Source organism: Dipodomys spectabilis, unplaced genomic scaffold (assembly GCF_019054845.1).
Source record: "Dipodomys spectabilis isolate Male_0828 unplaced genomic scaffold, ASM1905484v1 ptg000107l, whole genome shotgun sequence".
Classification (NCBI taxonomy): Eukaryota; Metazoa; Chordata; class Mammalia; order Rodentia; family Heteromyidae; genus Dipodomys; species Dipodomys spectabilis.
Genome location: NW_024870784.1, coordinates 626,030 through 638,729, shown reverse-complemented (window position 1 = coordinate 638,729; position 12,700 = coordinate 626,030). Strand labels below are relative to the sequence as shown.

Genomic DNA, 12,700 nt, shown 5'->3' with positions numbered 1-12,700 from the left:
CCGTCTCACACTGGGATAATATTTCTCGTGCCTGTTTCACATTCTGGCCCAAACTGAGCAGGTGTTGGAAAACAGCATCTATTTCCAGGTTCCCTTGGTAACTCACCCAAGTCACCCTAGACTTGGTCTAAATTACCACCCAGGAGCCAAATGCTAGAATTCTAGAGGGAAACAGAGTAAAATCATCTCCTCTATGACTGGGGTAAGAGTAAATTTGACCCAGGAGCAAGGATGAAGATTTGAAGAAGCCAATCTATACCCCTTAAGTTCTTCTAGAACTTTCCATCTCAAGACAGCACTCTGCCACCCATCTTCCTTAGAGAACTCAGTGATTCCCCTTGCATGAGGACGTGTGGCCACTTCCAGGCTTTCTTAGCTATTTGGGAAATACGACCACAAAAGACATTGCCCACACCTCATCTTTTCTCTCCTCCCAGCCCTCAATCTCTCTCTCCATTGGTGAAGGGTTCTCTAGTTCTCATCCAAGCTTGGTTGAACGTGCAGGCCTTCGTAGGTCTGAAGAAAGGAGGAAGGAGCCTGGTCAGAAGCAGTCATGGTGGCACCCTTGTTCCCACACTCAGATTGGTTCTCGGTACCAGAGTAAGTAGAAGAGACACACAAGAAAGTGTTTCCTCATACTCCTTCCGACCTGCAGGCAGCGGCCCAGCAAGGTCCCTTCAGTGAAGGCCGCATCAAGTGACCCTCCATATCCCTATGCTGGGGGTCTGTCTGCACCCTTCCTTTCTAGGTGTCTTCTTGCGGACTGCTAGTTGTTCATAAAGCCTCTGGAAGTCCACAAGACCTGGCCTTAAGACAGGGTTGGGGCTAAAAGATGCACCAAGGAATAACATTAGGCTGTCCCTAGTGGCTCTAGCCTGTAATCCCAGCTAATGAGATCTGAGGATCAAGGTTCAAAGCTAAAAAGTCCTTGAGACTCTTATCTCTAATTAACACCAGAGAACCAGAAGTGGAGCTGGGGCTCAAAGATAGAGAGCTAGCCTTGAGCAAAAGAGCTCAGGCATAACTCTCAGGCCTGGAGTTCAAGCCTAAAGACAACTACACAGAAGGTGACAAAGATGAAGATGAAAAAGACAAAGAAGATGAAGAGGAGGAGGAAGAGGTGGTTTGGGCAATGAGGAGTGGCCTGGAATTCAGCCTCCACTCACTGAACTCAGCCTGGCGCCCCCTGCAGGGCACCCCTTGCTCCTGCATGGGACGGCCCTTTCTATACTTCCTTTTACTTGGGGAGCTGGTCTGGTGTGTGGATGCACCTCTGCAGAGGCGGGAAAGGACATCCAGGAGGAAATGCAGCTTCATTTCCCATCATATAAGTCCTGTGTACAATTATTTGGAGCTGGTGGAGCGAGCCCTGTGTGGCCGGAGTCCCTCTGTGTGCGCCAAATTACCTGTTGGGATAGGTGACATTACAGGGCACTTTGCCCGTGTAATTCTCATTCAGCCAGCGATTTGCCAGTGCCTGGTGGATATTTGGCCTCTTCACGGGGTCTGGTTCGAGGAGAGAGCGAAGGAAGTTGATGGCCCCTGGAAGACATTGGGCAAAGAACACATCCAGGTTATAGGCTGAACACAGGTGCAGAGATGGCAAAGAGCAATTCAGGGTGGCTCAGCACCTGGCCTGCCCTTCCTGAGCCTCAGTTGGGGTGATCTTTCTCTAGGTGTCTGGGCTAGGCTTTGATTGGATGGTTTATAGATGGTAGGTTCAGTTCTAGCTCTTCAAAAAGTGAGGATTTAAAGTCTCCTTTCCCTATCTTTTTCAAAAAGAGGTACTAACTACCCTACGTATCTGTCCAAGAAGTGTTACTGAACATGACAGACTAAGACTGGGTTTGGTCCCCTCAGCCACGTACTTCCCAATAAAACCTGTGGTCTTCTCTGGCTGCTTGGAGGTGAGCCAAAGAAGGATACATAAAAATGAAGGTGCTGGGTGGGTGCTGGTGGCTCAGGCCTATAATCCTAGGCTACTCAGGAGGCTGAGATCTGAGGATCATCATAGTGCCAAGCCAGCCCGGGCAGGAAAGTCTGTGAGACTCTTACTTCCAATTAACCACCAGAAAACTCGAAGAGGCGCTGTGGTTCAAAGTGATAGAGTGCTAACCTTGAGTGGAAAAAGCTCAGGAACAGTGCTCAGGCCCTGAGCTCTAATGCCACAACTGACAAAAAGTAAAATAATAAAAATAAGTAAATGAAAAAGAACAAATGAAGGCAAATAAGCAGGAAATGCTCCCAAGGAGGTGGCAGAGCACCCAGGAATGAGCAAGAGGATCAAGTACTAAAAGCCCATCCTTGATCTTGGTTCTTTCCATGGAAAATTGTATCTTAGGTTTTTTTCTTCTTTCTTTCTCTCTCTTACAACAGTACTGAGACTTGAACTTGGCACTGTTTCTACCCTCCATGGATGGAGCCACAGCTCCACTTTCAGCTTTTTGTTGGCTAATTGGAGATAAGAGTCTAATAGACTTTCCACAGGCTGGCTTTGAACCGTGATCCTCAGATCTCAGCCTCCTGAGTAGTTAGGATTATAGGCGTGAGCCCCATGCCCAGCTGCCATTGAGTTTTCAAGCTAGTGCAATTCACTAGCTATACGAAGAGGCCCTTCTCACTGAGTGACATCAAAAAAGGTCAGTTGTGAGATTATAAAATAAACTCCAGACAAACAGTCCTTTGAAAGGCATTCCCCTAGGTAACTCCTCCAGGCAATAGCTCATGAAATCGTAAGACGATCTTCCTTTCAGAATGTGATAGGCAAAAATTTATGTCTGGACATGCTAACAGTCCTGAGGTATATTTGATACTTTTAAGTCTGATGGCTTGGTTTCCAAATGAAACTTTCCTAAAATGTTCTCCAATGGTCTGGTAAGCAAATGGATCTCCCAAAGAGAAGGTTCCTGGCTTTTGGACTTTCTTTCTTCCTCCCCTCAGCATCTTTACATTGCAGCCATAACTTAGACCTTAACTAAGGTATTTGTTTAAAAGAAAAAGATATGGCCAGCTGCTGGTGGCTCACGTCTGTAATCCTAGCTACTCTGGAGGCTGAGATGTGAGGATTACACTTCAAAACCAGCCCAGGCAGGAAGGTCTATGAGACTCTTATCTCCAACTACCAAAAAAGCTGGAAGTGAAGCTGTGGCAAGTGGCAGAGATCTAGTCTTGGGCAAAAAAAGCTCAGTGACAGTGCCTTGACCCTGAGTTCAAGCTCCAGAATAGGCATGAAAGAAAAAGAAACAAAGAAAGAAAAAAAGAAAGGAGGGAGGGAGGGAGGGAGGGAGGGAGGGAGGGAGGGAGGGGGGAAGAGAGGGAGGGAGGGAGGGGGGAAGAGAGGGAGGGAGGGAGGGAGGGAGGGAGGGAGGGAGGGAAAGGAAAGGAAAGGAAGGAAGGGAAGGGAGGGAAGGGAAGGGAGGGAGGGAAGGAAAGGGAGGGAGGGAAGGAAGGGAAGGAAGGGAAGGGAAGGAAGGAAGGAAGGAAAGGAGGGAGGGAGGGAGAGAGGGAAAGGAAAGGAAGGGAGGGAAGGAAGGGAAGGAAGAAGGGAAGGAAGGAAGGAAGGAAGGAAGGAAGGAAGGAAGGAAGGAAGGAAGGAAGGAAGGAAGGAAAGGTAGAAAGAGAAAAGAAGAGGGAAAAGGAAAAGATATGAGCTAAATGAATCCATTTGGGCAGGTTGCTAAGCTAGGGTACCTTCCTGAGGACCTGTACGGAGTACAATTAACCAGAATTGCTAAGGATAAACTAGATATGCATTTTTGTTCTATTTTCACAACTACGCACTCTTGAGTCTTCATAAATTGCTGATGAACCCAAGTAATTTTTAGTTCACGTCTCTGCTGACAAATTTTCTTTCTTCGGCTATCACTCACATTGCACTGCTATTCTGAAAGGATTTGGGAGACAGCCCCTAGAGCTCTCTGAGGTCTACGTGAAGGTCTTGAAAGCCCTATGGCTAAGATTCTCCTCCTGTCCCAGAAATCCATGTCACCCTGCAGTCCTCTGAGCCAAGATCTGGGTTCCCCACTCAGGCTGGCAGAGCCAGGGTGAGAGACAAGGGTGTGATGCCACCCTTCACATAGCCCAGAGTCACACTGCAGTGGTGCAAAGTCCTTTTCCCTCTGCGAGATGTCAGCCTTCCCAAGTTTGGGCTTGTTTGAGCTTGAATGCCATGACCAGAGCAAGGCTGCAGGAGAGAGACAAAGCCATTAAGTTCTCAAGTAAGCCTAGCCCACTCGCTGCAAGTGGAGGCCCATCCCGCTACAGGCTGCTTCCTTCCCTCCTCCCAGCTACAGGATTGTCTGGGCAAGGTTGGAAATCTTACCCGGCCCGGGCTCAGCTTTCCCCAATGCTCTCCCTCCTCCAGCTTCACTTTGGTGAGTTCATGGCCCAAGCCCCTCTTAATTGGAAGTGACTGTGAGGAATGTCTTAGAGATGCGATCACTGAGACGCATGATGACAGAATAAACAGTCTGAAAAATGTTCAAGCTTTGAAAGGCAGTCACTACTTGGTGATACACAAGTGCTAGCTTGCAGAAAGAGGAAACGGTCCAGGAGAGAGAACTGAGAGGCCCCCAGAGTGTCAGTTTGCCAACTACATGATGGAAATGCAGACGATCATTGTTTGGGAACACACTGCATCGGTTTACAAGGGCAATGATGCTGTGTGCTTTAGACATGAAAATGCAAAAACTTTCTTTTTTGGTTTTTTGGGTCCGGTCGTGGGGCCTGAACTCTGGGCCTGGGTGCTGTCCCTCAGCTCTTCAGCTCAAGGCTAGCGCTCTACCACTTGAGCCACAGCGCCACTTCCGGTTTTTTTCTTTTTGCTTATGTGGTGCTGGGGAATCGAACCCAGGGCCTCAGGCATGCAAGGCAAGCGCTCTACCACTGAGCCACCTTCCCAGCCCCCAAAAACTTTCTTAAAGATATGGACGATAATGAATTTAATGACTACATATAGGAGTGACAGAATCATCCCATTAATAAAGATATGTGTTAGAGAGAGATGGTAAAAGTGATTTTTTAAAAATTTAGATTGGCATTACTTAAAATGCAAAGATATAAAGGTAATAGATGATACTCTCAGATCCTATGTGTGTGGGGGAGGGGCGGGGAGAGGGAGAGCTACATCTATACTCAATAAAATAATCAAAGGGAAAGAAACAGATTTAAGCCCTCTGAGATTCACTTTCCTCCTTGGTAATTTGGGAGCAATGATAGTTACCTTGTACAGGTGAGTAACAAGATAATACATGATAAAACCATACCTAGTCATTCAATAAATGATAGTGACTCCTGTTACTGGGAAACTCATATTTCTGGAGGTAAGCAGATAGGATCATAAGAGAATACAAAGGTGGACCAGGCTGCTTAGAAGGGAGAACAGGTAAACTTAGTAGGGTACAAAGTGTGCGGGAAAAGTAGGAGGTGGTCAGAAAGTCAACAGATGAACCCTAAATCTGAAATAATTCCATCTAGGAACAAGATACGATTGCCCTGGGCTGTCTCTGCGGCTGGTGTACAACTCTAAATCCTCCCATGGGGCCAGCTCCACCTTTAGTGGTCAAATGAACTAATGGGGCAGCCACCTTCCCAGGTCACCACTGAGTCAGTAATGTTGTCTTCTGTGCATGGATTGATCATGTGCAAAGACTACCCTTGACACCTGGCGCAGAGAACTGATGCTCTAGTGGAGGAGAGAGATTTATATATCCTAACAGTTAAAGGAGTCGAGGGCAGATCATTAAGAGGGAAAAGTCAGATCTAGAAATGCAATTCAAGCTTGACAAGTCAAATAATAATAATAATAATAACAACAACCCACCAAGTCTAGTAGGAATGTGAAGATCTTTCACAAGCACACACGCAGGAAGGCTCAACTTAAAGCAGGAGCTATGTGAAATGAGACACCAACGCCAATGATGGTGAAATCGCTTGGAACATTTTTAACATTTCTTCTGTGCAATTACCTGTGGATTATTTTCTTAAAAACATTTTAAGGCATGCACATGTTCCTTCTTTAAGGATAAATTTAATTTTCCCAGTGGAGGAATACTTAGCAGTCTAAGAAAGCGAGGTAAGATCACTGGGAGTAAAAACAAGCGCTGAAGGAATGCGGCAGTGTGCGGTGCATTATTCACGGACCGCCATCGTCTTGCCTGGCTGCCCACCCCAGACTGCACCGCCTGTTCCTGTTCCCACTGTCTGGGGGTGGCTCATGCTAGTTCTGCTCACAAGCACCTCTGACTTTCCACCTTCCAGATCCACGGGAGGGATCTGCGTGTACCATCCCTGCTACATGAAAGAAGCCAAGTCTGGAAAACTAGTAGGGAGCAGTAGAAGGGCTCTGTGGGAAATTCCACTGAGAGCCCTCCTCTTTCTTTTCCCTTCCTTGTTGGAAATGGCGGCTGATCTATCAGCCTGGAACATACCGTTGGCATGGGTAAAACCTTCCAATCCCTGATCCAGTTCCTTGTAAATACGTGGTTGAGTGAGAAGCAAATCTTGGTGGTTTCAAACCACTGAGAACTGGGGTGGATTGTTACTGCGGTGTAACCTAGCCCATCCTGAAGAATCCAAGAAGAAGGCAGAAGATCAGCAACCTTCTAGCGCCGTAGGGTCTTAGTAAAATTCAGGGTGAGCTCTGTTTGCCTTTTTCAGACACAAGGTGCTAACATCCTATCGTCCTATGTTATGGCTCATTTAGGACATGGCAGGGTCTGAGCCATCCGAGAAGCTTCAGAATTATTCTGAGAGACAGAAATATTTGTGACCATTGGACTTTGCCAAAGGGACCCCAAAAGCCACTCTGAACAAGAGTATGGAAGCTTCCTGTACAACTATATATGTGCTTACTATCTGACCCAGCAATTTCATTCTCTGGCAATGTGTCTCAGAGAAATAAAAACATGTTCATACAAACATGTGTACGCGAATGTTCACTGTAGCTTCATTCTCATCAGCCCTAAATGGGGAAAACAAAAGACCCTTCAATGGATGAACCAGTGGTGAGCAAGCTGTGGGACAGCCACACTGGAGAATACTACTCAGCAACAGAAAAGAGATGAAAGTCCTAACACGCGCAACAAAGGTGCTACAGTGAGTGAAACAGACATTTATCATGTATGTTCTCCATCACTTTCTCATTTTGAAGATGTTATAGAGATGGCGTCCAGGCAGGTGGTTGGGAAGGGATTACAGAGGGAGGAGAGAAAAAAGGTGGATCTGGATGTAGAGGAATGTTACATGACCACCACAAACCAACACCTGACAGAAACACCTGCTACTAAATACACACCAACACACACATGGGTTTCTGCCAACTTTAATTTCCTGATGGTGACACCAAACTCTAGACACATATTATTTCTATAGAAAACTGGGTGAAGGATACATGGGCTCCTCCTCACTATCTGCTACAACCGCGTGGGACAAAAATGTCACCATGAGTCTTTTTAGTCAGCTTTTCTGCTACTGTTTTGTTCTGTTGACTCCTTTTCTTTTTTTTTTTTTCTCTCTCTCTTTCTTTTCTTTTCTGGTCTAAGATTGGCATTCAAATTCAGTACCTGACATTTTCGCTCACTGGCTAGCACTCTGCTAATTAAGCCATGCCGCCAACCTCTCTGTTGACTTTTGACAAGGTCTAGCTATAGCACAGGCTGACCTCCAATTCTCAATCTTCCTATCTCAGCCTCCCAAATACTGGTATTAAAGTATGTGCTATCACACATGACAAAAAAAAAAGTCTTACTTGTTAAAACAAAACACCACGTGTACTTTCAGTATCCCAATTTATGTTACTTTTTATTTTGTTCAGTTTAGCATACTTACACTACCAACTATCAGGTACATTTGTATTTTTGTGTCCTCCATTGATTATAAGCTCCACAGATTGCATCTGGACTAGAACACGCTTAACATATGACTGGTTGTTCATGGAATAAATGATCAGATGTAAAATATGGAATGGATGGATGAGTGCGTGAATGAAAATGAGCTCTTCACCTGTTACAGCGCTTTTAATAACTGTGATAGGTCTAGCCTCAATATAACAACTCCATCAACATTTTGCACAATTCTAATTCTGAGCGTTACATGTCTCTGTGATTGAGCAGTTCTTTCAGGACACCAACTCTAGCTATCTCACCGAGGTTACGGTGTCTCCTTCCTCTGACCTCCACAGTATCTTGCTCCTTCACAAAGGTAACAACATGGCCAGAATTAGATATTTACATACGAGACTCATTCCAGCTTAAATTCCATTGGCAAGTATTGACTGGGGGAGGGGAAGAGGAGATCTAACAGTAGTCAAAGAAAATACTGCATTTTAAACCACTAATCATTAGCTGAAATTAAACAATTCTCCTCTTTTTTAGGGGGTAGGAGAGGAAGTCAAGCCTCCACTCAGAGAAGTTGGGCTTCTTTTAAGGGAGAATTAATGAGCCTCAGAGCTGAGTCCTGAGACGATCTGTGAACCAAACAAAAGATCAAATTCTAGTATTTTCCTGGATCTGAAACCAAACCTTAGTATGGAATGTGAAGCCGATAAAAGTTGGAAAGGACTTTGCAAACACACCTGATAATTGAGTCTCACAAAGCAACTAAACCTATGTACATTTAAAAGCTTTAGGAGAGGCTCCAAAACTCATAGAACAAATCACAGGTCCAACCTGGAATGAAACGTCACAGGGAATTAACTCAAGACATCATGTGATTAAAACTTTCCCTAAGCCAACACTGGAAAAGAGTGAGTTTTAAAACAAGTTATCTTCCAAGTGGACAGCAGAAGATCCTCTCTGAATTTGGTGCAAAAGGAGCAGGTCAGCGCTTCAGAATTACAATGGAAAAGGAAAGGAGCAGGTGAGCAGACTGGCAGGGATGCTTAGAGGTGGAAAGCCACCGGCGACTTAACAGCAGGAAGAAATGTACAGCTGTGACAGCAGTGACAACATTGGCCAAACAAAATCCTGCTTCCTAACTGGACCCAAAGGCATCCGCACAAAGGCTCTGAAATCCCAAACCCCGAATAGCAGGGGCTCACCTGTGGAGAGCTGGGTGGGGAGGGGGTTCATTTCTTTATCCACCATCTTCTGGTACAAAGCCCTCAGGCTGAAAGGCTCCACTGTGAAAGGGAGGGTCCCAGTCAACATGGCGTACATGTTCACACCTCTGAAAAACAGAAGGAGACCAGAGCTTGAAAGCACAGTGGCGCTGGGGTTGGGGAGGACGAAGAGGACACATGCTTAGCTGCAGTTTCAAAGCTGTCAGTGTGTGCTGATACTGAGGCATGAGTTCAGGGTCTGGGCGCTGTCCCTTAGCTTTTTCTGTTCAAGGCTAGCAACTCTACCACTGGAGACACAGCTTAATTTATGTCTTCCCCCCCCCCCCCCCCACTTTTTTTTTCTGGTTAATTAGAGATAAGTCTCATGGGCTTGTTTGTCCAGGCTGGCTTTGAACCATGATCATCAGTTATTAGCCTTCTGAGTAGATAGGATTATAGGCATCAGCCCAGCGTGGCTCAGCTTTGTTTCACTCATGGTTGGTGTTCTACTATTTGAGCCATACCTCTAAGGCAAGCTTTTTGCTGGTTAGTTGGAGATTAAGAGTCTCATGGATCTTTGCCTGCTCAGGCTGGTTTCAAACTATGATCTTTAGCTCTCAGCCTCTTTGGTAGCTAGGATTATAGGCATGAGCCACTTTCCACTATTTGTCACTTCCTTGCTAACCTCACCACCTTACAAGTCTTACTATTATGTGGTTTCCCCAGTGTGGTTTATTAGGTTTACCCTGGAAAAGGCCAGACCAAAAGATAGAGAACAAGACCATCAGGGAGCACCACTACTCCCCGGCTAACCAGTCCAACAGGTTATCCCTCAGGTCTTTGAAACAAAGCCAGACACAGTCTTTATTTGTTGGTTTTTTTTTTTTTCAATATTAGGATTTGAGCTCAGGGCTCTTACTTCATAGGCACAGGCTCTACTGCTGAGCCATGATTTCAGCCCTGTTTTTTGTTGGTTATTTTTGAGATGAAGTCAGGCTTCTTGCCCAAGCCCATACCTGAACTGCAGTCCACCTACCTGGGTTGACCTTGAACTGCAATCCCCCTGTTCTCAGGATTACAGAGAGGAACTACCAACACCCAGCTCAGAAACAGTCTTTTTCCCTTCTTTTGAATTCTGCTCAGCTTTACCCTGCTCAGCGTTATTTCTTATTTTATTATTTCTCGAGAGACCTCTGCCAATAGCTCCTGGCCCAATATCTCAGCAGTGGCTGATGATACTTTCTGAGTGGACTTAACTGCTTATCTCCAAAGCCAATCTGGAGAACAGAAAAGTCTTCTTAGAAGATTTTATTTTCCTGATGTGTGAGGCTAATATCATTCCAATGAGATTTCCTGATGGAGATGAAATGCAGTAGGATTTCCAGTCAAAACAAACCCAAAGAGACTGATTGAAATGAAGACCCTTGAGGCCTAATTCCACTTAGACGCCTCTGAATCTTCACATTCAAAGATAATAACAGGTAATCCAGCCCAGGGGCTCTGGCTTCAGACATTCTCAGATTTCAGATACAGGCTAAAACCAGGTTCTGCTCTGAACTTAGAGAACAGTTAGGGAGACAGATACACAAAGATTCATTCCTTGCATTCTTGCTGTGTGCCCTTCTGCCCTCACAGAAGGCTCCCAGGGTTGGGAACTGAGAGCCAGAACAGGGTTTCACCACCTTGGATTTAGATTTTGGAGAAAGAAGCAATCAACAAGCACACAAATAAATACTATCAGCGAGTACAGGGGTAAGAAAACGCTAAATTCTGACAAGAGTAGATTAAAGATGACAGAGAACTTCTAAGCAAGCAGGTGAAGCAGGGCACAGATGGCTCCAGCCTGTCATCTCAGCTGCTCAGGCTGAGATCTGAGAATCTCGGTTGAAGTGCAGACTGGGTAGGAAAGTCGTCAATAATCTTATCTCCAATTAATCACGGGGGGGGGGGGGGGGGGGGGGGGCCGGGGGAGGTGGAAATGGAGCTTTGGCTCAGGTGGAAGAGCTGTAGTCTTAAACAACAACAACAACAAACCCAACTCAGGGACAGCACCCAGACCCTGAGTTCTGCATGAGAGAGAGAGAGAGAGAGAGAGAGAGAGAGAGAGTGTGTGTGTGTGTGTGTGTGTGTGTGCAATCCCCCTCAAGGGATTGCATTCTCCCACAACTTGTCCACACAAGGCAGGTGTTCTTTCACTTGAGCCACACCTCCACTTCTAATATGTTTTTAGTTAACTGGAGATAAGAGTCTCTTGGATTTGTCTAGACAGGCGGGCTTTGTACTGCGATCCTCAAATCTCAGGCTCCTGAGTAGCTAGCTAGGATTACAGACAAGGACTACCAGTGTCTGGCTGGAGTCTTTAAAATCAAAAACAAAAACAAAAAGAACTCCACATAGTTCCAGTGGTCTCAGTGGTATTAACTTGGAAATTAGTTTTGCTTTTTAATTATGTAGGGCTATTATTAAAAGAGTTTAACTCTGGATGCATGCACTTATAATTAATATTTAAATAAAAACATGAGCATAGCAATGTTTTTCCTTTCCACATCACTGTTGAGCAGAATACTGCATCCAGGACTTTTTATATTCCCTTTGTCTTTAAGGGACACATGGCTTCCTGTCACTTAATACAGGGTCCCTTTAGGAAACAGGTTGTTGGGGTAGTATAGAGAAAGACAATGAAGGGTTTTGGTGAATGTACAAAGCAAGAGGACCAACCTTAAGACTTTCATGAACATTTCCTTCTCTGAGGAGACCTAGAGATGCCCTACTGCTTATCCCTTTATCACAGATGGCTGCAAAGATGACCAAACCTCAAGTCACTACATGTGACAGTGGCCTTTGTCTCTCCATTATCTGGCTTGAACCACAGACAAGGTGACAAGACGCTTGGGCATTTTATTTGAGACAAAGTCTTACTATGTAGCCCAGGCCAGCCTAGAGCTCACAATCCTTGAGCTTCAGCCTCCTGAGTAAAAAGATCACAGGCCTGCACCACCATGGCCAGCTAAGGTGCTTGTTTTAAAGGTGGTACCAGGGAATGTTAGGGCTCAACCAGAATCCAGCAGGCAGTTTGATTCCATCACCCCAGTGTCGATCCAAGAACCCCAGTTCTCTATGAGGAGGTAATAATCAACAGAACAAGTCACAAACTCTTAAGGAAAAACTAGCTCTCCCATCTTGGGGGTCTTTCATCTACAAAATGTGAACAGTAGTACTATTGCCACTACCTGCAGAATGATCAGAGGGTCAAAGATTAAATGCTCAATAAATGTGCCATAAATGAGGCCTACTGTTTTAGGAGAGCTTGTTTTGTTTTGTTTTTGTGCTGGTGCTAGGGCTTCAACTCAGGGCCTTAGATGTTCACAGCTGGTGCTTTGCCATTTAAGCCACTTCACCCCTTCTGGCTTTCTCCAGGTTAACTGGAAATAAGAATCTCAAGGACCTTTCTGCTCAGACTGCCTTTGAACCTCAATCCCCAGATCTCAGCCTCCTAAGTAGCTAGGATTACATGATTGAACCACCAGGGTCCAGCTTATAAAAGATCTTTAAAAAAAATAAGAGGGGAAAAGACTTCAATTACATTTGTGCTCTATTACAAAAACAGTCGTGTCCAGTAGTCTCAGGAGATTGTAAAAGGGAAAGCAGATTGAGCATCTTTAT

General features: G+C 45.3%; 1 protein-coding gene across 1 annotated transcript in view; it reads right to left on the bottom strand.

The window, feature by feature from the left end:
- The window catches only part of Hunk (hormonally up-regulated Neu-associated kinase), a 104,153-nt gene that overhangs the window by 26,134 nt on the left and 65,319 nt on the right, over positions 1-12,700 (bottom strand). Inside the window, exons 5-6 of the mRNA XM_042687269.1 lie at positions 9,038-9,165; positions 1,407-1,542 (exon numbers count right to left, since the gene is read on the bottom strand). Of these exons, the coding sequence (XP_042543203.1) occupies positions 1,407-1,542; positions 9,038-9,165 (264 nt within the window). The remainder of the gene's footprint in view (positions 1-1,406; positions 1,543-9,037; positions 9,166-12,700) is intronic.